The 26,256-nt window shown below is 36.2% G+C and overlaps 1 protein-coding gene across 3 annotated transcripts in view; it reads right to left on the reverse strand.

Moving 5' to 3' along the window:
• The window catches only part of KIAA0825 (KIAA0825 ortholog), a 408,362-nt gene that overhangs the window by 331,230 nt on the left and 50,876 nt on the right, over positions 1-26,256 (reverse strand). For all 3 annotated transcript variants that reach the window (XM_060093150.1, XM_060093152.1, XM_060093151.1), the window contains exon 3: positions 14,398-14,529. In XM_060093150.1, the coding sequence (XP_059949133.1) occupies positions 14,398-14,528 (131 nt within the window). In that variant the 5' untranslated portion in view covers position 14,529. The remainder of the gene's footprint in view (positions 1-14,397; positions 14,530-26,256) is intronic.

Below are 26,256 nucleotides of genomic sequence, written 5' to 3' on the forward strand. Positions count from 1 at the left end.
CGTGGCTAGGACTTCCAAAACTATGTTGAATAACAGTGCTGAGAATGGACATCCTTGTCTTTTTCCTGATCTTAGAGGAAATGCTTTCAATTTTTCACCATTGAGAATGATGTTTCCTGTGGGTTTGTTGTATATGGCCTTTATTAGGTTGAGGTAGGTTCCCTCTATGCCCACTTTCTGGGGAGTTTTTATCATAAATGGGTGTTGAATTTTGTCAAAAGCTTGTTCTGCATCTATTGAGATGATCATATGGTTTTTATTCTTCAATTTGTTAACATGGTGTATCACACTGGTTGATTTGCGTATGCTGAAGAATCCTTGCATCCTGGGATAAAACCCACCTGATCATGGTGTATGATCCTTTTAATGTGTTGTTGGATTCTGTTTGCTAGTATTTTGTTGAGGATTTTTGCATCTATATTCATCAGTGATATTGGTCTGGAATTTTCTTTTTTTGTAGTATCTTTGTCTGGTTTTGGTATCGGGGTGATGGTGGCCTCATAGAATGAGTTTGGGAGTGTTCCTTCCTCTGCAATTTTTTGGAAGAGTTTGAGAAAGATGGGTGTTAGCTATTCTCTAAATGTTTGATAGAATTCACCTGTGAAGCCATCTGGTCCTGGACTTTTGTTTGTTGGAAGATTTTTAATCACAGTCTCAATTTCAGTGCTTGTGATTGGTCTGTTCATATTTTCTATTTCTTCCTGGTTCAGTCTTGGAAGGTTATACCTTTCTAAGAATGTGTCCATTTCTTCCAGGTTGTCCATTTTATTGGCATAGAGTTGCTTGTAGTAGTCTCTTAGGATGCTTTGTATTTCTGCAGTGTCTGTTGTTAACTTCTCCTTTTTCATTTCTAATTTTATTGATTTGAGTCCTCTCCCTCTTTTTCTTGATGAGTCTGGCTAATGTTTTATCAATTTTGTTTATCTTCTCAAAGAACCAGCTTTTAGTTTTATTGATCTTTGCTATTGTTTTCTTTGTTTCTATTTCATTTATTTCTGCTCTGATCTTTATGATTTCTTTCCTTCTGCTAACTTTTGTTTGTTCTTCTTTCTCTAGTTCCTTTAGGTGTAAGGTTAGATTATTTATTTGAGATTTTTCTTGTTTCTTGAGGTAGGCTTGTATAACTATAAGATTCCTTCTTATAACTGCTTTTGCTGCATCCCATAGGTTTTGGATCGCCGTGTTTTCATTGTCATTTGTCTCTAGGTATTTTCTGATTTCCTCTTTGATTTCTTCAGTGATCTCTTGGTTATTTAGTAACATAAAATTTAGCCTCCATGTGTTTGTGATTTTTATGGTTTTTTTCCCCTGTAATTCATTTCTAATCTAATAGCGTTGTGGTCAGAAAAGATGCTTGATATGATTTCAATTTTCTTAACTTTACTGAGGCTTGATTTGTGACCCAAGATGTGATCTATTCTGGAGAATGTTCTGTGTGCACTTGAGAAGAAAGTGTAATCTGCTTTTTTTGGATGGAATGTCTTATAATTATCAATTAAATCTATCTGGTCTATTGTGTCATTTAAAGCTTGTGTTTCCTTATTTATTTTCATTTTGCATGATCTGTCCATTGGTGTAAGTGAGGTGTTAAAGTCCCCCACTATTATTGTGTTACTGTCGATTTCCTCTTTTATAGCTGTTAGCAGTTGCCTTATGTATTGAAGTGCTCCTATGTTGGGTGCATATATATTTATAATTGTTCTATCTTCTTTTTGGATTGATCCCTTGATCATTATGTAGTGTCTTTCCTTGTCTTTTGTAACATTCTTTACTTTAAAGTCTATTTTATCTGATATGAGTATTGCTACTTCAGCTTTCTTTTGATTTCCATTTGCATGGAATATCTTTTTCCATCCCGTCACTTTCAGTCTGTATGTGTCCCTAGGTCTGAAGTGGCTCTCTTGTAGACAGCATATATATGGGTCTTGTTTTTGTATCCATTCAGCCAGTCTATGTCTTTTGGTTGGAGCATTTAATCCATTCACGTTTAAGGTAATTATCGATATGTATGTTCCTATGACCATTTTCTTAATTGTTTGGGGTTTGTGTTTGTAGGTCCTTTTCTTCTCTTGTGTTTCCCACTTAGAGAAGTTCCTTTAGCATTTGCTGCAGAGCTGGTTTGGTGGTGCTGAATTCTCTTAGCTTTTGCCTGTCTGTAAAGCTTTTGATTTCTCCATCGAATGTGAATGAGATCCTTGCTGGGTAGAGTAATCTTGGTTGTAGAGTAATCTAGGTTCTTCACTTTCATCACTTTAAGTATATCATGCCACTCCCTTCTGGCTTGTAGAGTTTCTGCTAAGAAATCAGCTGTTAACCTTATGGGAGTTCCCTTGTATGTTATTTGTCATTTTTCCCTTGCTGCTTTCAATAATTTTTCTTTGTCTTTAATTTTTGCCAATTTGATTACTATGTGTCTCGGTGTGTTTCTCCTTGGGTTTATCCTGTATGGGAATCGCTGCGCTTCCTGGACTTGGGTGGCTATTTCCTTTCCCACATTAGGGAAGTTTTCAACTATAATCTCTTCAAATATTTTCTCTTGTCCTTACTCTCTCTCTTCTCCTTCTGGGACCCCTATAATGTGAATGTTTTTGCATTTAATGTCATCCCAGAGGTCTCTTAGGCTATCTTCATTTCTTTTCATTCTTTTTTCTTTAGTCTGTTCTGCAGCAGTGAATTCCATCATTCTGTCTTCCAGGTTACTTATCCGTTCTTCTCCCTCAGTTATTCTGCTATTGATTCCTTCTAGTGTAGTTTTCATTTCAGTTATTGTATTGTTTATCCCTGTTTGTTTGTTCTTTAATTCTTCTAGGTCTTTGTTAAACATGTCTTGCATCTTCTTGATCTTTGCCTCCATTCTTTTTCCAAGGAACTGGATCATCTTCACTATCATTATTCTGAATTCTTTTTCTGGAAGGTTGCCTATCTCCACTTCATTTAGTTGTTTTTCTGGGGTTTTATCTTGTTCCTTCATCTGGTACATAGCCCTCTGCCTTTTCATCTTGTGTATCTTTCTGTGAATGTGGTTTTTGTTCCACAGGCTGCAGGATTGTAGTTCTTCTTTCTTCTGCTGTCTGCCCTGTGGTGGATAAGGCTATCTAAGAGGCTTGCGTAAGTTTCCTGATGGGAGGGACTGGTGATGGGTAGAGCTGGCTGTTGCTCTGGTGGGGAGAGCTCAGTAAAACTTTAATCCACTTGACTGTTAATGGGTGATGCTGGGTTCCCTCCCTGTTGGTTGTTTGGCCTGAGGCAACCCAACACTGAAGCCTACCTTGGCTCTTTGGTGGGGCTAATGACAGACTCTGGGAGGGCTCATGCTAAGGAGTACTTCCCAGAACTTCTGCTGCCAGTGTCCTTGTCCCCATGGTGAACCACAGCCACCCCCCGCCTCTGCAGGAGGCCCTCCAATGCTAGCAGGTAGGTCTGTTTCAGTCTCCCCTGGGGTCACTGCTCCTTCCCCTGGGTCCCGATGCGCACACTACTTTGTGTGTGCCCTCCAAGAGTGGAGTTTCTGTTTCCCCCAATCCTGCTGAAGTCCTGCAATCAAATCCCACTAGCCTTCAATGTCTGATTCTCTAGGAATTCCTCCTCCCGTTGCCAGACCCCCAGGTTGGGAAGCCTGATGTGGCGCTCAGAACCTTCACTCCAGTGGGTGGACTTCTGTGGTATAAGTGTTCTCCAGTCCGTGAGTCGCCCACCCAGCAGTTATGGGATTTGATTTTACTGTGATTGCGCCCCTCCTACCATCTCATTGTGGCTTCTCCTTTGTCTTTGGATGTGGGGTATCTTTTTTGGTGAGTTCCAGTGTCTTCCTCTCGATGATTGTCCAGCAGCTAGTTGTGATTCTGGTGTTGTCACAAGAGGGAGTGAGAGCACGTCGTTCTACTCTGCCATCTTTGTTCCTCTACTCTAATGCAGTATTTTAAATCAACTGTACTTTAATAATAAATACGTACTTACATACATACATTTGAAAAAAAAAAAGAAATGTGCTGGAATGAGCAACATCACCAAATGCTGGGTGGGGATGGAAGTGGGATGAGACTGGGGAGATGCACATAGTGAGTTTCAGCACTAGTGGTAATGTTTTATTCCTTAAATTGGATGGTGGGCACATGAATGTTTATCATAGTACTCTTTATGCCTTTTCATATGTCTCAACACTTCTTAATAAATTTGAACCCCAACGTGCTTTAATTATAATGACTGAATTATCCAAGTTAATGGTGTGTGCAAGTGGATGCATTACCAAGAGGCTGTGTGTAAATCAATTTATAAACCATTTTTAGGATGCAACATGCAGTATGCTTTTTAAAAGGATATCTGTGGTAATTTTCTCATTCAACATTCAATCCTAGGTTCTTTGAGTGTGAAAATTACTTATTGAATGAAGGCATATTTGATAAACATTAACTGAATACTGAATATGTAGTAGGCACTGTGATATATGCTAAGGGCCTAAACATGAATAAGACATGGTCCCATCCCTAAAGGAATTCTTTCTAGTGAGAGAGATAAGCCTGTAAATGGATAACTACATTACAGTAAGACTTGATAAGAGATGTGTGTATCATGTGCTAAGTGACTACAATAGAGTACATCAGGAGGGAGCCACTCAATGTGCCTCTGGGAGGTGTAGAAAAGGCTTCTCCCTGTAGAAAAGGAGACTATATGCAAGGATATTGATGCTTTAAGAAAATTAATGAAATCATTGTGCTTAGAAGTCCCTGATACCTGACCCCTGAGAATTCACTTTTGATCATCTGATCTCACTGCCATGTCACTTTAAAATGATCAACGTATTTACCTGGTTGATAAAAAATATGAATTTATTTTTTTGGTCACAACTACATTTATGCATATATGTATGTGTGTATGTATATATGCACTATCTTACTCCAAAAGGACAGAGATGTCCTATAACTAAACAGACAGCACTAAACAACAACAGCACAAGAGATGATTAATATTGGGCTGGTGTAGTTGAGGACAGGAAGAGGAACTGAGAAAAAGAGAATAATTATGAAATAAAATCTTGGCACTTAAGCTGACTGTAAAAACTCTGTCAAGATAGAAAACACATAGTCTTTATTATTCAGTCACAGAAAAGTTCAAAGAGAAAAAAATGTATGTTCTACCAGTAAAAATTATTAGAACTTCTTTCATGTAAATGTTGTAGAGAACATATAGGTTTGCTTTCATAGAAGGTTAGATTTTTTATTCTTATTTTTTTAAGATCAAGGTAGAGGTGTCAAAAATGGCAGAGATTAAAGACTATTTCTACAGTATGGGAAATGTAAACATTAAAAAATTTTTTTTAAGTTTTTACATTTTTGGTGCTCTTGTTTATACTTTTCATCAACATAAATTCAGTCTAAGGAAAAGGCTTTTTCAATTCTATCATATGTTTAAAAACACCAAGAAATAGTTGTGAGGTAAATAAGAGTTTTTCTGTTTTTAGATAAGTCTAGCTCATCTAAAGAGATTATTAAAATTCCTTGGAATTAACAGTCATTATTAGGGAAGAGGGCTGATGTATAAAAACTAGTATGTAATTAAAATGTAAGTCAGCCATGAAATAAAAACTTATTTTCCTGAGATAAAGATATTTCTAGATAATATTTTTTAAAAGGCTGAGAAAAGGATTTATAAAACAACTACTTTAATGAAAGTGTAGTAAGAAATTAGATATTTTTGCTGAACTATTTTCAATTTCAGAGACGTTTTGGCTATTTCAAAAAGTTTTAACTACACTTTCAGGAAAAAACATCCTTGTCCCCAAATCCTGTTAACAACACTCTCATTAAGTCTTTCTCAAATGAATCTTCCCCTTTCCATTCCTACTGTAAAAGACAGGGCTCAGGATCTTATCATCTCTCTACAGAAATAGCTTCCCAAGATTCCCATCTATTGTCAACCTTCCTTTTGTTCGGAGTGATTCTCTGAGGAAGACAGTATGAAAGGAAAGCTTAGAGTTAGGACCCTCCATTATTTGTTGCTTTATATCACCAATCCTTACCACAAACGTTTACAGAGGCTCTAGAATGGTCCAGATTGCTTCAGGAAAGTTTAGACCCTGCGTAGGGCTGTGCCAGTCTTAAAAATCTGAAGCGCTCCCCAAATAGTCAACTAATTGTGAAATACTCCCCAACTTCCAGTCAATGACGGGTAGTCCTGGCAGTACTGTAGTGAGCCTGGCATCATATCCCAAGGCACAGTTTTCATTCTTAAATTTACATCTGACTTCGGATCCCTTTCCCTAGACTATAGTGATGATGGGAGCTCCATGGAAGTGGCACAGGGCTGTGTTAACAACATAAAGAACATTTCCCCGAAATGTTCTATAGGGGTATTAGGACATGGCAGTTTAATACCCATGACAAGCAAGAGTAAGTTAATGTGCTTTCTTTTTTATCTATGGAGGCTTGCCTAGCTTCCATATTCAGCACAGTTACTAAAGTCAGAATGTGGCTTATCCCAGTGAAACCACACAAGTTGAAATCAGGAGAAATGCAGGGAATCTGCATCAGCATTTACTCTGTGATGATTCCCTTGATTCTCTTCCTGAGAAAGAGATAGAAAAAGGGAGAGGGAGAACATACATAATAATGAAAATCAGAAGAGATCTGGGAACACATCTGATTTACATCTTTATCTCCATTGCCCTGATAAATTCAGTCACTAAGCCAGACAACAGATTTGACTGCAAGTTACAAACTGAGGGTTTTAATAGTACATATGGTCACATTGTGAGGAGGCAGGACATACAGCATACAGTTTCAAATACTGCCGATAGGAGAGAAGGCAGCTGCAGCACTTCTGTGGAACAATTTTATAACAGCTAATTGTACAACTTCTAAGAAACCATCACATAAACTTTCCTAAGGAAGGAAGGACACACATATGCATGTGTGTGTGCAGTAATAGCAGAAAGACTGCAAATAACGTAGATGCTCATCAAGAGGGAATTGGCTTGTTCTATGGAGAGATTTTAAAAATACATTAAGTTAAAAAAATCTAATTGCAGCATATACACAAATTCCCATTTGTGTAAAAAGGGGAATATATTCTTGGGTGCACACATCTATATGTAGAGAACATTTCTGGATAGTTATACAGTAATTCACTAATATAGGGTACCTCTGAAGACCAAGACTAGGAGAGTCAGAAGAGTAAGAAAACTTCCTTATCTCTGCCCTTCCATACTCAACGTTTCCTTATATCTGCCTTTCTCTACCGTCTGAAATTTTTCCTGAGTATGTATTACTTTTATAATGTAAAATACTTAATGGAAAAGAAAACTATCACATTCTACTCATCTAACTTCATACTAGCTGAAGCTAAAGCAAACACAATAGATGTCTAACAAACACACTTATTGATCATCCTCTAGCCTACTTTCTGCCAGGGCTGTTTTAGGTAATGAGAATATAATGAAGAACAGGTGGTCTTTAAAGCAGAAATAAAGGAAATAAGAATACCATTTTGCAGGCCCCCAACTCAGCTCCATCCCAAGTTCCATAAAAAGGTATTCTTAGTCATGATTCTAGAATAAAGATTGTGATTAGCAAATGCTGTGGTGTTAGTGACCCTTTTAAGACAAGGTGTTGACTCTGTTAAATCCTTGACAAGACTCTTTTCCAGGGAAAGCTGTCAAGGTTGGGTTAGATCTCGAGGCATCAATCATCTACAGGAAAGATGAGCCAGCCACAGCAGTCACATCTCCTTACCAGGGCTCAGTCCCCTTTCAGTGTTTCCTCCCCTGTTCTTGACCTCACAGCTGGGCTGTCTTTACCTGGCACCTCTGGTTGGTATCTCAGGAGTGGGGGGCTTACTTCCCCCTGGACCATTAACTCTGACCCTCAATGGGGAGTAGTGGCCTGACTATTGCTGACTCAATCTCCTCATCAGGTCTAGATTCTTAGTACAATATTATTCATAATTTCATTATTAAAACAGTTTATAAATAGGAAGACACTTACTTCCCTTTCCTTATTTCCCATGAAAAGATAATTACAATAATATTCCTTAGGAATATCACAAAAAATAATTCTTTATTGTCTTATGCCTATTTGGCCAAAAGTAGATAAAGCTAACACACATAAAAATAAAAGTTATACATTTGTGTGTGTGTGTGTGTGTGTGTGGTACGTGGGTCTCTCACTGTTGTGGCCTCTCCCATTGTGGAGCACAGGCTCCGGACGTGCAGGCTCAGCGGCCGTGGCTCACGGGCCTAGCCGCTCCGCGGCATGTGGGATCTTCCTGGACCGGGGCACGAACCCGTGTCCCCTGCAGCGGCAGGCAGACTCTCAACCACTGCGCCACCAGGGAAGCCCAAGTTATACTTTTAAAACCTGTCAAACACTTAAAATGTATGCATTACCTGAAAGAATCTCTTAACAATCATCTAGTGGACTACTGATCCCACATTTTATGCTACTTATCTCAGCCTCCTAAAGCAGAGGTCTAATGAAAGCATCAAGGGCACACAATACAGGACTCTGGAGAAAGAAGTTGGAGCACCATACATTATTTGAATGGAGCTAATGGTGACAGAAAATGAGGAGGAGGAAGTGGTCCAATATGCCACCTTGAAACAGAGAGCATGGTTAAATTTATAGAAACCATGTATACAATATTCTGTCACAATATAAAGTTAATGCCTTCCCTACCACCCAGACACCACCTCTCCTGGATCAAGACAAACAATATGATCCATGGTAGCACTTCTTGTTCTTTCTTTAGATTAAAAAAAAAAAAAAAAAAAAGTAGAAATCCTGCACAGTGCCAGCAAAACTTACATCCTGGGGTACACACAAAGATTGTCTATAATTAAGAAACAGATAGGCAAAGAAACTCTTAATGATGCAATTATAGCTATCCAACTGAACATTAAGAGGAGAAAAAGCATTCATGTCCTATTGTAAGTCCAAGAGAACTTCTAGACCTCAATACTGTGTTAAACTAATAATAAGTTCCATTCAGCTCAAAAAAGATTTCAGTGCTACATGTGGTTTTTAGTTAACTGAAGTGAGTCTGTGGATACAACATTCATAGTATTCCTCTTTGGCAGGTTATTTACCCTCCTGCTACCAATGTTGATATGTGTTAAAATTAAATGATTCACCATCACTGATTTCTACTGTCAGACCTAAGAGTCACCTAGCTCTGACTTGAATGGAAATGAGAATGTAAAAGTGAAAATGGTCTGAGAGAATGACAGCCTCTCTTGAAGGGCAGGTGAAGGTTCAGTGACCTCTGGGCACTCTAGTCCATTCTGGTGAATCACTGCTTTGGGAAGCGAAAGACCCTGTGGCTCATAAAATCTGATGATATTAAGAAGAGGGAAGGAATTCACACTTAGAATTCAGGGTCACTGCTAGAAATACAACTTTAAAAATTCAAGGGTAAGGAAAAATACCATATTTAAAAATGAATTACTAATGTTTTTTTTCTTTAAAAGTATTGGAAAAAGCCATATCATACAGATGTTCATTACTTATTCAATGTACACCATTGAGAGATAAATAGAACTGTTAGAATACAAAAATGCCAAGGGTAATTCAACTACTGCAATGTAAGTGTGGCATAACTGATTCGCCATGACATACAATTTTCTAAAAGCTATTCTGTTAGAAGGCAACAAATGAGTGCAGAAATGATTTACACTCTTCTGAAACATGGTTATTATTCAGTATTTTATTTTTAAAAATATATACACCCTATACTGTTATGTTTATTCTCTAGAGTATAATAAAAATATAATTGAATTTGATGAAAAATAGACTTGATTCTAAATGTAGCATACAGCACATACAGCTCTCCCTTCTTTTATCCCCTGTGAAGATCAATGGTCACTTGAGGTGGTTTTGCTCTAGGTTTGTTTTAATATATGGGCAATAAAATATTTTTAATTTAAAAATTATATCCTTATATTCCATGTCATATTTTCTTTTTAATACTAACATCTGAATTTTGACCTAAATAACAATTTATGAATGCAAAGTACAGTATTTTAATCATTGTTTTACTTCTCAATATGATTTCTTATTGACCAGGTAGGACAGGAAATTAACTGTAGATGGTTTAGCAAATAAAAATGAAGCAGTCTATAACAAAAGCATCAGAGCTCAGTGACTTGTTTGTTTGTTTGATCTTTTTTTTTTTTTTTTGGCCGTGCCTTGCGGCATGTGGGATCTTAGTTCCCCAACCAGGGATTGAACCCATCCCTCCTGTAGTGGAAGCACAGAGTCTTAACCACTGGACTGCCAGGGAAGTCCCTCAGTGACTTGTTTTGATGGCGCCTCAAGGTCATTATGAACAAAGAAGGTTACTTTTTAGAAAATATTTAAAATTTGTTTTAATATAACCACCTCTCTCTATATATGTATAACTGAATCACTTTGCTGTACATTTGAAACTAACACATTGTAAATCAACTATACTTCAATTTAAAAAATTTTTTTAGTATCAGTGAAAAAAATAATAACCATCTTTAGAATATAGATAAGTGACTTGTTAATCTATTCAAACTAACACTCTTTTCATTTATAAATTCCTTTGGGTTAGAAACTGTTTCATGAAATATATAAATATATAATATATATAAATTAAATAAATACATAATTACTCTGAAGTTTAATATAGTGATTTTATATTTACATGTACAATATAAATTATAATATACACTCTCTATAGTGTGGTTAAGTCTCATATATATGTTATTTTTTAAAAAGACACACACACACACATAGACATATAAATTAAGGGCAGATACAAATTAAAAATAAGAGGCTTAATTCTCCCTGTTGAAAATAAGGGAAAAGGTTTCCCTCGTTTCCTATTTCTTAAAGTATTTACCTTAGAAACTTGCAAATGTAAGGACTTTTTCATCTCTTTAAAAATGTATCCCTTGGAAGACTAGATAGACCTTTTGTCAGCTTTCTCAGCCAAGACTGTCTTTCTCAAGAACCTGGGAATCATCTTTTCAAAATACAAACACCAAAGGAGATAGCCCCCCTATATCCCTGTTCCTGTGAAGAGTAGGAGCCTAACTTCAGTGGGTGCCTTGATCCAATTTGCAACACTGCTTCTTGTCATAAAGATATAAGAAGTTTGCTTCTCCTCAGGATGAAGCCAAGTAGCTAACACAGGTGTTCTTTAATCATGGTAAAGTTAGGATGAACCATGTGTGAAAAAATGGGCTGTCAAATCCTCTATTTGAAGGCTAGTTATGAGACAGGAAGAAAGGGGGGGCAGGGCACAACCACTAAAAGAATGATACAACCATTAAGAAAAACAGGATACCACAAAAACCAGTTAGAACCTACTAGGCCCAAGATGGCAGAAGATTCGACTTCTAGTAGACCTTGAGCCTCATTATACACTCATTGTAATACATTAGCATACACTAAATGATACACCCACAGGCACGGTAACAGTTCTGAGGCCAACCATAAAAGGCCAAAAAGTGGGCGGTGGCCCAATTCCTGGAAATATCCACCCCTTCCCCAAAATACCTGTAATAATCCTCCCACTCATTAGCCTATGAAACTACCCAGCCCACAAAAACTAACCACCCCATACTTTGGGGCTGCTCTCGCCTCCTGAGAGGACCCACACTCTGTCTATGGAGTGTTGATCTCTCTAAATAAACCTGCTTTCACTTTACTGTGGCTAACTCCTGAATTCTTTCCTGCGTGAAGCCAAGGATCCTCACTTGACAGCCTGTCCCAGGGACTTGGGACTCACCCGAGACCTGGGACATGACCATCCTCTCGCGCCCCATTTTTTCCTATAAGTTATTGTCGATCTTGAAAACATGTATGTAATGGGTGTACCTACTAGACTATAATAAAGGGCTGTGCGTGGTTCCTTTCTGTCTTTGCAATCTCTTAGCAGATCGCCTGGGATGCTTATTACAGTTTGGTTTAAAGCCTATTGAATAACAGAAGTGCTTTCTTTCTCTTTTGCCTTTGTGGAGGGGATTTCTGGGATGGGAGAAGATTTTGTTTTTAGTTACAATTCTGCAACAATATGCTACCTTTTGGTTTTTTGTTTGTTTTCTGTTTTTTTAAATTTTTATTGGAGTATAGGTTATCTTTTGAATTTAAGTTATTTATGCCCATTGTTATGATGAAAAATTAACTGTATTCTCATATTAAACATGAGGAAAAAATTGCAAGAAAACTTCACTTGCTTGGGTCAGTTCCTTTGACAATCCAATATAACTATATTTTAAATTTCCAAAAAGGAGATACTCTATGTCATTCAATAATAGAAATTTTTACTGTGGTGTGCATATTTGTCACCCACATTGATAGGGATAGAGTAGGATAGTTACACAGGTAGTTGTAGAAGTCCCAGTAGGGGATTATAGATAGAGAGGGAAACCTAGGGAACGTTGGGAGATCACTGTAAGTTAACAGTCGCTCAAGAAAGCTATCGAAATGTCGTGGAACGAAGCAGGCTTGCTTAACTATAAAGTCATAAATAAAAGCATGAGACACACCCCAGGTCATTAAGTGAAAGAGAAAAAATGAGGCCTGCATTCTGCTGGTTGAGTTCAACAAGATAATGATCCTTAGGACCAAGGACAGGAATTTAAGGGAAAGGTGACATTCCAAAGTAGGAGACCCTCATTATATGGAAACCTGAGATGATTCAACATATTTTAGTATATATTACCACCCTTCTGCTGATTTGAATAAGTGCCGTGACAGTCCTAGTTTGGCCTCATGGGTCAAATACTCTCCTGCCCGGTAAGAAGGAGGAGGTAGTGATGTAAGCCTGATGAGGAAGAATGAGGAAGAAGGTGGCCTTTTCCCCCTGTCCCACTTTCCTTTGATTATAAAAATGTAGCCCGCTTAATCCTTGGGGCAGAGCCCCCTCACTTGTCTGCTTGCATCTCTCACAAGCTTCCTATATTAATAAATCTACTTGTTGCCTATCACTTTGCCTCTTGCTGAATTCCTTCTGTGCTGAGACACAAAGAACCTGAGCCTCTGTAAGTCCAGATATGAGGTGAGTGATTCTAACTACACCGTGATCACTTTAGTGATCTAAAGAATCACTTTAGTGATTCTAAAACACCGTGGGTTCAAGTCCCAATTTGGGTTTAGGCTGGGTTCAAGTCCCGGCCCGTGGGTTCAAGTTACAATCTGAGTTACACGGTTTCAACATGAGATGAATTATTAGAATCTTTGACCAAAAGGATTGAAATAAGTGAACTGACTCTAGGGTCCAAATGCATGTGAAGACAAACTCTTTTCTATCAGAGAATATGTATTAATGGAAATCTGCTTAACTGTCCCTGCTTCCCCCAGTGTTTAGAAACACTAATTTTGGAGTAGATGATAAAGACTAACCTGGCATAGGTGGACTCCCTAGCCTCCTAAGTAAGTGAGGAGACTTCAAATGACAAACATTACATAAAAATAATTTAATGTTCTGCTTTCAGCAATTCAAGCAATCCATGGCCTTATACTATGATCTTATTTTAATACCTTAATTCCAAAATTTTAATTTCTGTGCTTATCCATCAAATGAGAATATTTAACTCTAAACCTATTACTGAAAATGCAGGCCATCAATATTGGCAAACTAAGAAATCATGAACAGTTTAGGGCAGCAGAATTTGCCACCCTAAAATATGTCTCTTTGGCATATTAAATTATTTTAAGCTGGTTGTTTTCTAAGAAACACACACATGGTAAACACTCTGAAAACCAAGCACGAGCTACCCTTTTGTTAGAAACATTCACATTTATAAGGAAAATCTCCATTTGTAAGGGTGTCTCCCTCACTGTACCAGGCAGAGGAGGATCTCTAGAAACTCTTATCAGTGGAGAAGGTATTGACTTAAATCTGCATAACAACCTTACCCTTGTTTACTGTGCTTTTCCTGGTAACTTCCCAAGACACTCTACCCACCCTCAACATCCTGTTTTGCCATTAGCTGAGAATGGTATTTAAGGTGAGGATTTTGCCCATTTTGGCCAGCTACTCAGTTTTCCTGGTTCTCTCCCATGCATACAGGTTATTACACTTTTGTTTGATTTTCTCCTGTTAATCTGTCTCATGTCAATTTAATTCTTAGATTACTCAAAAGAACCTAGAAGGGTAGAGGAAAACTTCCTCCTCCCAACAAGAGTAATTCAACAAACTTTATCTATTTGAAGGCAATGCCTATATTTTTTAGCCTTATTTAAAGTAGTAATCAGATAAGGAAAATCATGTTATATTCTAGAGGGGAGGGTCTAATTAATTTTTTTTCAGGAAAGTTAATGATAATTAAAACCTAAAATTTTCTTAAGAGCAGGAAACACTAAAATTAGACTAGATAAAAGTTCGTGTAAATGAAACATGAAACCAACTTGTTTTAAAATTAGCAATATTTACCTTATGGCATTTTGTTCTATCTTTTCATCAATGTCATTGAAGATCTGCTTAAACTCCAAGTCTCCAGGAAATGAATTTAACAAACAATGTAGGTCAAAAGAATTATGGGAATATTCATCTCCCCGATCCATCCTGAGGAATAAGAATAAAAAATGTCAGTTTCCCCAAAATGAAAGGAAAAAAACCCACCTCAAGTTGTGATATTAACTCCAAAATAAAAATGCCCATTTAGTGGCAAAATACAGCAGTAGAAGAAGTAGGGTATTATTAATCTAGGTAGATTATTTTATTATTTAAATTTCATGAGGTGTGACCTAATTTTCACACTTCTCTATGGTTTCAAAGCTGAAAAAAAGTCAGAGTACCTAAGCATCCTGCTGTTTCTCACTGTAACCAAGAGCTGCAAAGGAAATCGCGAAACCTCAGGGACCTGTGTGAACAAGAGTGGTTGCTTCAAGAATTCAGCAACTTCCGGGCTTCCCTGGTGGTGCAGTGGTTGAGAGTCTGCCTGCCGATGCAGGGGACACGGGTTCGTGCCCCGGTCCGGGAAGATCCCACATGCCGCGGAGCGGCTGGACCCGTGAGCCATGGCCGCTGAGCCTGTGCGTCCGGAGCCTGTGCTCCGCAACGGGAGAGGCCACAACAGTGAGAGGCCCGCATACAGCAAAAAAAGAATTCAGCAACTTCCCTCCGCTCTTGTCAACATATTGACCTAGTCATTGGAACCTCAGAGTTTTTAGTCTCATCTCCTAGTCCTGTTTTATATGTGAAGAAGGTAAAATTTCCCTTGCGTTCTTCTACCACCCTTGTCAACCTAAATAGTGATATTGGACTAAAACTTAAATACAATACTCCTTCTAGAGATAAGCATTTTCCCACTACCAAAACTTCAATCATTCATTCCATATGTATTCACTGAATGCTTGATATATAACAGGCACTGCTGAAGAAGCTGGGGATATACCTGCAACAAGTCAAAGTCCCTGCCCTCATGGTGTTTTTGATCTAGTGGGGAAGGTAGATTTTAAAAACACATAACCAGATATATTTTATAAAAGATTACATGATGAGAAGTGCTATGAGAACAAATACAGCAGGGCAATGAGATAGACTAAAAATGATAGAGTTGGGGCAGAGTGTAAACTTTTTTTATTTAGAGGTACGTTATTTTTTGACATAAAATAGCAATCTGATGACTGATGGTATAAATGAATGAGAAATTTAAACATTAAATTGTAACACATATACATAGACTAAATATTAACAAGAGGCTTGGAAAAATGTGGTTTTAGTTTGGATACACCCAAAATATTTGAAATATTATCTAAAAAGTTTTGCAGAAGCTACAACACTAATAGGCACACTCATCCTTAATTATTTATTAATAAATGTAGGTAATTTATTATCATATAATAAAACAGCTAAAGATTTCTCATAGTTTCTATCTGGTACTTCAAAGAAGTTGTTTTGGAATACAGCTTTTATTCTTCCTAAGAGATATTACTTTAAGAGGAAAACATTCAACTAAAACATTTTAATATAGAAGTCCATGATATCACCAGACTTGTCATTTGAAACTCAATTAGTTCCAATATACCATTTTTAAATATCAAAATCCTCATACAGGGGCTTCCCTGGTGGTGCAGTGGTTGAGAATCTGCCTGCCAATGCAGGGGACACGGGTTCGAGCCCTGACCTGGGAAGACAACACATGCCGTGGAGCAACTAGGCCCGTGAGCCACAACTACTGACCCTGAGCATCTGGAGCTTGTGCTCCACAACAAGAGAGGCCACGACAGTGAGAGGCCCGCACACCGCGATGAAGAGTGGCCCCCGCTCGCCGCAACTAGAGAAAGCCCTCACACAGAAAGGAAGACCCAACACAGCCAAAAATAAATAAATAAATAAATAAATAAATAGAATTTTTAAAAAATCCTCATACATTTGGAGTCTCCTTTTAAAAATATTTTGCCATAAAAGGTTTAATTTTTCATTTGAAAACAAATATTTACCTATAATATACCATAATTAATATTATGAAATCAGGCAAAAAAAATAAAATTGCCAAAACTATAAGCTAAGTGGTAGAAAACGCTATGTCCATCAGAAGTTATACTTCTTTAGGACAACAAAACCTCAATATTTCCATATACCAATGAGTTTGATATCTTCCTATCTTTCCAGTAGCTCACCTACTTACAGCTATTATCAGAACAGTCATTTCTGAACCCAATGGCCAATATTACTGATAATGAATTCAGTTTATGTATTTGCATATTTTTGAAACTTTTGGGGTAGTTCAACTTTTCAGATGATGAGATATTCAAAAACTGTTGCAAGAAAATAAAATTTCACTTTTATAATGGAAAGATTTGAATGGCTGAGGGTTCTTGTAGAGAACTCAAACTTAGTAAATATTTTGTTTATAGCCTGCTTCTCTGTAATAAAACAAATTATATTATCAATATTCTGTTCAGAGTCGCCCCAATTTGTCGATATTGTAACGCCTCATTACTTCAGACTCCACATATTCAAACTAAAGAAAATATGTGTAGAAGTCAGCTTAAATATAATAGCAAACTAGTAATATGATTTGTTGTATATCTACTATGTATAAGGTAATTTATATACATCACCTTCCTTAATCTTCCTAATAACTCTACCAAACAGTTATTATCCTCATGTATAGGGGAGGGAACTTGGGCCCAAAGAAATGAACTAACATGTCCATGTTACATAGCTACCCAGTGGGTAGGGTATGAACCCAGACCTGTTTGGTTTTAAAACTTGAGGTTGCTGGACTCTTGATAAATGAATCAGTTACTGCATATAAAACATTGTAGAATGTAGAAATGATATTAAACAAAATATTAAAATGCTTATCTTTGGACAGACTGGATAGCCTATGGTTGATTTTTATTTTCTTCTTCATATTTAGCACTTTCCTATGTTTTGCAATAAGTACTTATTTTATATATAATTAGGAAAAGTAGTTTAAAAGAAATTAGCTTTGCTCTCAGGACGTGTATGATCTCTTATTTTATTGGGTTGGCCAAAAAGTTCGTTCGGGTTTTTGGTAAGCTGCTATGGAAAAACCAGAACAAACTTTTTGGCCAACCCGATACACTTTCTATATGTCTTCATTTGAAACATCTTCCAACCTTAAAACTTCTCTCTTGCCAATTTGTATTTATAATTTCTTTCAAAGTCTGATTCAAACCTTACATAATTCCTAAATATCTCTCCACTGACCATTTCACCAAACTTTTTGTATTGTTTTGTGGTTTTTGTGCTTACAAATGCTGTTAAAAGGAAATCTGTTGTTTTGTATCATTTCAATATTGAATGTGTGTGTTATGTCCTTCATTGAAATCAGCTCTGGGGTAAAACAATAATGGATAGAAACAGGTCAAACATTCAGATGGGGTTGGTGACCATGATTTTGAAGGGTTCCCAATCTACATGGTTGCATGATTTTCTCTATTTAACCTCAGTAGAGAAGTTAATCAGTACATACAAAGACTGTCATTATAAAGGAATGCCATTTGATAACAATGATGGGGTACCAGAATAATGATGGTTCAGAGTTTTCATATGACTGGCATAGATCTGTGATGCTTCCATATGTATGATAAGATTTCAAAGTGGTGACGGACAAGAGAAGAGTCACCTTTACAGTGGTAGTAAAGTTTAAGATGCTGTGTGATAGGATAATAGAAAACTTGATGTGCAAACTATAATAAGGTGAGAAAATTAACCTGAGTGAATAGGGATACACAGGACCAACATGAGAAATAAAGGAGGGAGAGTACAGACTGTAGTAAGTGATGCTAAAGTTTGGATTTAGAAGTTTTCCCATCAGGATGGCAGTGATCCCTGCAGGACTGTGGTGAGAAAGAAGCACGCACTGAATGAGTATGAGCACAGACACCAAACTTCCCATTTCTTTACATGTATTTTGTGGGCCCACAGTGTGTCTGATCCTGTGCTGGGCATCATGAAGGAGCAGAGAGACTGAATGATTGAACAGTCTCTCCTCTCAAGGAACAGTAATAAGAACAGGACCATAAGAAAGGGAGCGAGTAGAAAGATCACTGCTATATTCTAAGTGAAACATAACTATGACCTCAACAACAGAAAAGTAAATTATTGAGGGACCAATGTAATCTGGGAAATACTTCAGTGGTATTTCAAAAAGATAGAATTACCTTTAAAAAATCTAAGGGGAAAAAGGAAGAGGCTATGAAGCTATGGATCAAGATATAGCTTTATATTCTGTTTATGTCCCTATAAATCGTCATCAGGGACACAATAATAATTTGACATAATGAATGAAGTCTCTTATCCTAATCCACGATCAATCAAAGATGGGAACTATAACTTTTTAAAGTATGATAACTTTGTTTTTGAAATTTCCATTCCCCAACCCTGTTTTTAAATGTTCATTCTCCTGTAATGTTTCTGATCACTTTTTGTATAAGATTAAAAAAACAGTGTTTAATATTTCAAACAAGTATTAGCAGCCAATCTAATATTAATTATTGCCTTTTAAAGACAAGTTATGTTTGAAGAATTATATCTAAGCCAAACATCTGTAGATCAAATTTCAGCCACAGGCAAATTATAACAGTTGAGTTATAAATTCCTAAGAACAATGACTATAATAAAATATGAAAATATTATAAGCAATGCCAGAAAGCATTACAGTAAAGCAATAAAACTAATCATACCTTACATGATCAAAAGAAAGCACACAAAAGTAATTTTGGACTCTCATTTGTCCCTTAACATATTTTAAAATGATACCTTTCTATCCTAAGGTCTCTTCTTCTTTATCTAAACACATACAATGGTTAGAGTTCTTATCTTATCTTTTTTCAGTTTCTTCAATAATAATAGTCCTGAGTGCCATTCTTCTTAAGACCAACATGATTAAAAAGGATTGAAAGATAGAAAAACCAACCCTTGGGAGGAAATCCACACAGAAACTTAGTTAGTAAAGGAAACATTTGGATCAAGTGATTTCTCCAGTGAGGAGGGTCTAATGCCTTTCATATTTATGGCTGGACTGTGGAATTAATGTGTCCACCAGTTCTAGCTCACCTGAAGTCCTACCATCCAATATCACTGTCTAGCCTAAAATAAACAGTTAATTAGCACAGTAAGTGGGGTATTCTGATTAATTAAAGATAATTATACATTCCACATATAACTGAACAAGTTTCAAAATGTTGCTCTATAATAAAATACATTTAACTCTAAACATCATTGAACCAAGAATCAAAAGATTTGAGTCCTGATCCTGGTCTGTCAATGCCGCTGTGACTCTGGGTGAGTCACTCAATCTGTCAAGAGGGATGGAGCTTATGTTCCTCATTTATAAAATGAGGTGAATGGATTTATTAGGCTCTGAGGTTTCTTCTAGCTATAAATTTGTTGTATTCTATAAAAATGGTAGGAGAAGGACATATTTCTGAACCCCCCAAATTAACTTTTCCATGGACTATTTCGTTTGTCAATACCATCATTGTTCCTGTATCCTGGACTCTCAGAGCTATTTTTAATTCTTCCCTTTTCCCTTCTCCAGGACAGCCACGTGAAAAGCTAAAGTAGAATCTGTAGCTTAGCAAGAAATATTATGTGAAAAGAGGAAACGTGAGGCAGGAAGACGTTCTCTTATGGTAATAGGTAGATGCCCTGTACTGATGCTCCATTCTCCAAACTGCACCTCCCTAAAATATTCTAAAAAGCAATCAGCCCATATTTCTGGGTTCCTTTGAATTGACACACTCTTTACTCAACAAAAGATGTCTGAGATGAACTGAGTTTGGGCATTATGCCTCCACAAGGAAAAAGGTGACATTACAGCCATCATGTATCCTTGAGCTATTATTCTTGGTATCTTTTATATTATTTGTATTATTGCTTGTATTTCTTGTTTGGTTTGAGTTGCTGATTTGATAAAAAAAAAAAAAAAAAAAAAAAAGCAAACTGAAATTTGAACCAGGTAGTCATTCTTAAATCTGGACCAGCCTTTTCTTCTGGCCTGGTTCATTTTAACTTTTCCATCCATATTTAGTCACAAAGTAGTCTTCTCATATCATTCACAAAGTCCTGCCAACTTTATATAATTCAAAATTTAACTTTTACTAAATCTTGACAATTTTATGTAGTTGTAAAGTTGTACAAAAGAATTATTATTTTACCTCTCATATATGTTGGCTTGTTTACTGCCATATATATTTAACAGCTTTCCCCAGAACCATTATAAATTTCATTCATTATGAAGCCTATATAATTTCCAAAAACAAATTTTTTTAAGGCTAGATCTTCCCCTGTGATATTTCAGAGTTGCCAAAAATTTCTTTTTATCAATTACTGAGAGTTGAAATTTTAATGTTCTAGCCTCCCCTAAAGACTGAGAAACAACTCAAATGGATCTCCATTTGTTGACAGTCATTTCAAATACCTAATACATTAAAGTCTTATATTAGGAAATAATGAACTTGTTTTATTCAATTTATACTGCTATGCTTTCTACTAATTATTTTGGAAGTTCTGATTATTATAATTATATGAGCTATAATATTGATATACATCCAGTAAGTACTCATATTAACATACTACAACTATTAAAATCCCCTTTGATAAAATATAGAACACTTCACTGTAACTCCTCTATTAGTAATTTAGATATGTGTATGTATGAAGTAGAAACTGACAGGATCAGTTGGAATACACTATTGCAGCTTGACAGGCAAACAGAATTAATTGTCATATGCTTTACTCACCAAATTGACATTGCTTTATTTTTCAGTGTACCTTTCTTTCCAGAAAATATTTTCATTTTAATAACTCTTTATAATCTTCAATATGCAATCTTCATCATCTCTTGCTTTAATACAACAGTGAAACCAAGATAATTAAAAATGAATTTAATTTCAGCATTCTTTTATAACTTGGCACTTGTATATTTCACATGATTTAAAATCATAAAACACAGATGTAGAGAACAAATGTATGGACACCAAGGGGGGAAAGTGGGGGGGGGGTGGTGGTGGGATGAATTGGGAGATTGGGATTGACATATATACACTAATATGTATAAAATAGATAACTAATAAGAACCTGCTGTATAAAAAAATAAATAAAATTCAAAAACAATCAGTTTAAGACTAAAAAAATAAATTTAAAAAAGTCATAAAATTATTATATATTTTGAGATTAGAACTAAATAATGTTGCAAATCATGGGGCTGTGATTTACTAATGAATTTTCAAGTACAGTAAAACCTTAGTAATTTGGAAAACAGTACATCTGCATTAGAAAGTTTAAGTTATGGAGCACTTTTTAAAAGGCAGTTGTATTATGTAGCAAGTGGGAATAATAAATAGCTTATGAGATGTCAATTATATTTTTAAGGAACTCTTTTAATAATTAGGCAAGAATGCTTTGAACTTAGTACGTACTTTGTATCGAAATGGGTGCTTCTAAAGGAGTTATAGTTCTTAAAGTATGTTCCAAGAGTTGAAGAATTTCTCCTAAAATGTTAATATTATTGATTAGCTAGTCAGATTAATGTGATACTATTCTCCTAAATTTTAGTAATATTATTCATTAACATCAATTTGATGAATACATCTATCCATTGAAATACCCTTTTATGACTTTCAGGGCTTTGCTCCATCAGTTATCATCAACTAGTCCTACAACATCAATATTCCTTTCAGTTGACTATAAACATGTTCAACTTTCTTGCTTTTTAGAAACCAACAAAACCCTCCCTAGGATCCCCTTCTTTTCATAGCCCGGCATGTCAAAATAGCAGTCCATATTTCTTAATCTCATGTTCTCATCTTTCACTTCTCAACCCAGAATAATCTGGTTTCAGCCTCCATCCTTTTACTGAAACTGACAAAATATTTTTCACTTCCCATCATACTCAATCTCTGCACTATTTGGTACTGATAGCTACTCATTCCTTGAAGTTGTCTTCTCTCATCAATTTTCCTAAGTATTATACTTTCTTAGTTCTCTTCTAGTTTCTCACATCATTTATTCAGAGGCTGCTGGTAGGAGGCCCCACTTTGGTTAGCTGGCCAGTTCACATTTCTTTTTTTATCTGATATACAGTATCAGATGTACAATGGTGGTGCATTTTCTATGCTAAAGGACCCAGCTTTCCTGGTCATAACTAATTGATTCAGGGTTAGAAATCTGAGCCAAGCTGAACCATCAGATGCATACTAAATAAATTTTGAAATCTGGAATGAAGGCAGGGACAGGGAATCACTGGTAGTAAACCAATCACGATACTTCCAGCCTCCCAAGAAAAGATGCATGGATTTTTTTGGCTGAGGCCCCTGTAATTGCCCAGTTCCTGTCCTCCTCTGACTGACTGATTGCTCATACAGTTTCCTTTTGGTTCTGTGAGATACATATAATAAATCCTTTCCCTGCTCAACTGCCCAACAGCCACTTGGTTTGTTTGCTTGTTTAAATTGACCAGAGTAGTTTTTATTAAACTAATAAACATCTTGATTGGCTCCTCTCTCATCTCTGTCATTGAACACTGATATTCACCACAGAGTTCTTTCTAAACTTGCTTCTCATTTTAAATACTTTCCTTGAGCATTTTTCATTCAAAGCAACTGCTTCCTTTTATGTAATGTTACTGTAGTAGATTTATTTTACTTAAAATATTGTTTTATTTTTATTCATTGGATTTTCTCCTCAGACCTCAAAAATCTTTTCCTATTAGTTTCATTTTTCAGTCTTCCCAAATCTCCTTATTTCCCTTGCCTGAGTTGGGAAGTGGACTATGGAAATTTCTCTTTTGCTTCTCTTCCTACCCATCTCATGCTGGAGTTACTGGTCCTCTTCCTATTCTGCATGCTTTTCACAACCTCTTTCATTTATTATCTTGGTGCTGAAAATTCAAGGTCTATGTCTCTAATTCTCTAAAACCCCACACATACTTCCAAGCACTCACTAGACAATTCCACTTTGCTGATCCAAAGGTCCCTTCAACTCAACATGTTCAACATTTAATTCAAAATCTTTTTCTTGGACTTCCCTGGTGGCTCAGTGGTTAAGAATCCGCCTGCCAATGCAGGGCACACGGGTTCGAGCCCTGGTCCGTGAAGATCCCACATGCCGCGGAGCAACTAAGCCCGTGCACCACAACTACTGAGCCTGCGCTCTAGAGCCCGTGAGCCACAGCTATTGAAGCCCGTGCTCCACAACAAGAGAAGCCACCGCAATCAGAAGCCGGTGCACCGCAACGAAGAGTAGCCCCCGCTCGCTGCAACTAGAGAAAGCCCGCACACAGCAACGAAGACCCAACGCCGCCAAAAATAAAAATAAATAAATAAATAATCTTAAGAAAAAAAAAATATTTTTCTTAAAATAACTTTTCTTCCTATGTCATAGGGTCACCACCTACCTAATCTCCCTCTCCCATGCCTAGTATTTTAAATCAGGAGTCAGCATACTATGGTGAAGTCTGTTTTTTCTATGGCCTACAAGCTAAGGACAGTTTTTACATTTCTAACATGTTGTAAAAATTAAAAAAACAAACAAAAAAGAATATACTACAGTGGCCATATGCTGTCCACAAATCCTAAAATATTTACTATCTGGCCTTTAATAGAAAAAGTTTGCTGACCCCTGTTTTAAATGGTCATCATATTCTTTGACCCTTTCTCTTCCTAATATCTTAAATGGTCACCACCGCTCTCAAATTTGACTTCTCCTTCTTTCTGCACCAGCGCCCCAAATCTGGAACACTATCTTGTCTCCAAGATACATAAATACATATTTGTGGTATAATAAATACATATTTGGTTTTTGCCACTCCTACCCCCTTCCTTACTTCGTCCTATGTGTCTCCTCCATTTGGCTGTTCCCGAGTTGTATCCTTTTTAATAAAACTGTAATCAGAAGTATAGCACTTTCCTGAGTCCTGTGAGTCATTCAAATGAATTACTGAACATGTGGGAGCTGCTGAATATGTACTCAGCCAGGCAGAAGCGGGTATCCCTGGAGACCTCACTTGCTCATGTCCGAAGTGGGGGCAGTCTTGCAGGACTAAGCCTTTCACTTGCAATGACTGTGCTAACTCCAGGTAGTTAGTGTTAGAACTGTTGAACTGAATTGTAGGAAACCTGGGTGATATCCACCTTGCACACTGGCATTAGGCTTCTCATGTTACAAACCAATTCAGATCATTTCACTACCCTGCCTAAATACCACTAAAGGTTTTCCACAATGCATAGGATAACTCCAGGTTCTTCACCTAGTTTTATATATATGTATTCATCATATTTATTTATATTTTTCTACTATAACTGTCCTTGGTTGACATCTTGAAATAGCCTTTTGCTATAACTCCTTCTACTAAGAATGCTTTCAGTAGATCATGTTTATGGAAGGCATTTACTTCATTAAAGTAGATAATACTATTTATAGAAAACATATAACTATACTATACTATAATAACTGTGAAAAGGTAAGAAAATATATTTATGGTGAAAAATTGGATTTTACATTTATTTATGCTATCAAATAACATTTAAATGTGATACCTTAAAACTCTTTCTAGTTTCCATCTACCAAAAAAGGAAATCAGATAAAACCAATCTTTAAGGACCCTTCTAGTTTAAAAATTCTATTATTTTAATCATGTGATCTATTTCTTTAATATTTAATTTTCTGTTATCCTGCCTTTGCAGTATACTTTTTAATTCTATAGTTCAATAGAGGGATAATTTGTTGTTGGTTATAAATAAATTCATATGAAATGACCTGAAAACCTATTTAAAAAGCAATCAGTGAAAGTAAATATTGGATTTCTTCATGTTAAATCTGAAAATCCATCACTATTCTTGCTTTTTACTTTATTTGCTGCTTAACATATCTCAACAGTGAATCTATCATATCAACATAGTCATCATGATCCAAGCTGCAAATAATAGAGAGTGTCAGTGTCAATTTTGCTTTCTCACACTTGCTTCCCTTCACTTCATCTGATTTTAATAATCCCTGTCAAACCACAAACAGTCCAAATTACCTTCATGACACAGAAGCTTTCAAGGAGCAGACAGAATCTCAACTTTCATTTAGCAACTACAAAAGAAAGCTGTCCAGCTGGACAAATATTATTTCCACACTTGACAATCTCTACAGTTAAGCGTGCATTTTAATTTTAACTAAACCTGCCAGGAGTTTGATATGAGCTTCTTGTTTTGTGTAGACTGACTCATAGGATTATCAGACCAATGACTGTAATTGTGATGAAAGAACCCAGTATTTTTCTACTAAAAGATGAATCATATAGCAAAGATGAGGGACCAAAATGAACATATAAGAGGCAATGTGGAGGCATGGAATATAGAAAGAAAATTATTTAAATTAGGTGCTTTAATTACTAAATAAAGTCTAAAGATACAGAACACATTCTTTGAAAGAACTAATAAATAAAAATAAGATGTAAAAACATTAAAATTTTATGCATAGATACCATTGAGAAACAATCCTAAGAATGAAAAATAAAGAGATTTTTTTTAATTGTTTTGGATTGACTCAACTTCAAAGTCAAATTTCTAGAATAGTTCTATGTGTGAAATTATAATAAAACTGACATTCTTGACAAGATATTAGAAAGTTCACTCTATACTAATCAACATGCCCTTGTACACACAATGTGAAACTTTGAAAAAAGTCAGAGTAAAAATGAATAATGATAATAAGTTGGTAGAGGAGTAGTAGAATAAATGTTACCTGCAAAACTATACATAAACTATTATATCTTTGAAGCTTAATTTATTAAACTTAAATCTAAAAGTTTCAAATGGTAAG

This window comes from Mesoplodon densirostris, chromosome 3 (genome assembly GCF_025265405.1).
Source record: "Mesoplodon densirostris isolate mMesDen1 chromosome 3, mMesDen1 primary haplotype, whole genome shotgun sequence".
In the NCBI taxonomy this organism is placed as follows: domain Eukaryota; kingdom Metazoa; phylum Chordata; class Mammalia; order Artiodactyla; family Ziphiidae; genus Mesoplodon; species Mesoplodon densirostris.